The sequence below is a fragment of the Sphaeroforma arctica genome, assembly GCF_001186125.1.
Source record: "Sphaeroforma arctica JP610 unplaced genomic scaffold supercont1.1507, whole genome shotgun sequence".
NCBI lineage: Eukaryota > Ichthyosporea > Ichthyophonida > Sphaeroforma > Sphaeroforma arctica.
The window spans coordinates 12,046-12,606 of NW_014039051.1; the positions used below are offsets into that span (position 1 = coordinate 12,046).

General features: G+C 30.8%; 1 protein-coding gene across 1 annotated transcript in view; it reads right to left on the minus strand.

Annotated features, from left to right (window-relative positions):
- The window catches only part of SARC_11054 (hypothetical protein), a gene marked incomplete at both ends in the record, with an annotated part of 2,681 nt that extends 2,389 nt beyond the window's left edge, over positions 1 to 292 (minus strand). The window contains one exon of the mRNA XM_014294874.1: positions 240 to 292. Within this exon, the coding sequence (XP_014150349.1) occupies positions 240 to 292 (53 nt within the window). The remainder of the gene's footprint in view (positions 1 to 239) is intronic.
- Positions 293 to 561: the final 269 nt, after the last annotated feature.

Here is a 561-nt window from a genome sequence, read left to right on the forward strand (position 1 = left end):
TATATATATAGATATATATATACATACATTCATATATATAAACACACACACGCACACACACACGCACACACACACACACATATATATATATAACAAACAATATATATATATATATATATATATACACACACATATATATATGTATATATACACACACACACACACACATACATACATATATATATATATATATATATATGTATATATGACTCTAAATAAAGATTGAAATTACATACTACCAACAAGTTCGACGTCTTCAAGTCACGATGCAGAATCCAATTGGAGTGCATGTGGTGTGTTGCCCTTAGCAACTGCACACTCATTGACTTCACCTCCGCCTCACTGAAAGGTTCGGTCATATCGCTCATTAGTCTCTGTGAATAAAAATGGATGATAAAGGTAGAAGGTTTAAAATAGTTGCATGATAAAAATAAGTGGGTGAACATAGTTAAGTGATAACAACAAGTGTGTTAAAATAGTTGCATGATAAAAATAGATAGACTATAAGAAACAATGGATATGATTGGGACGAAAGAAAGAATATAACCTCATCAACCACAC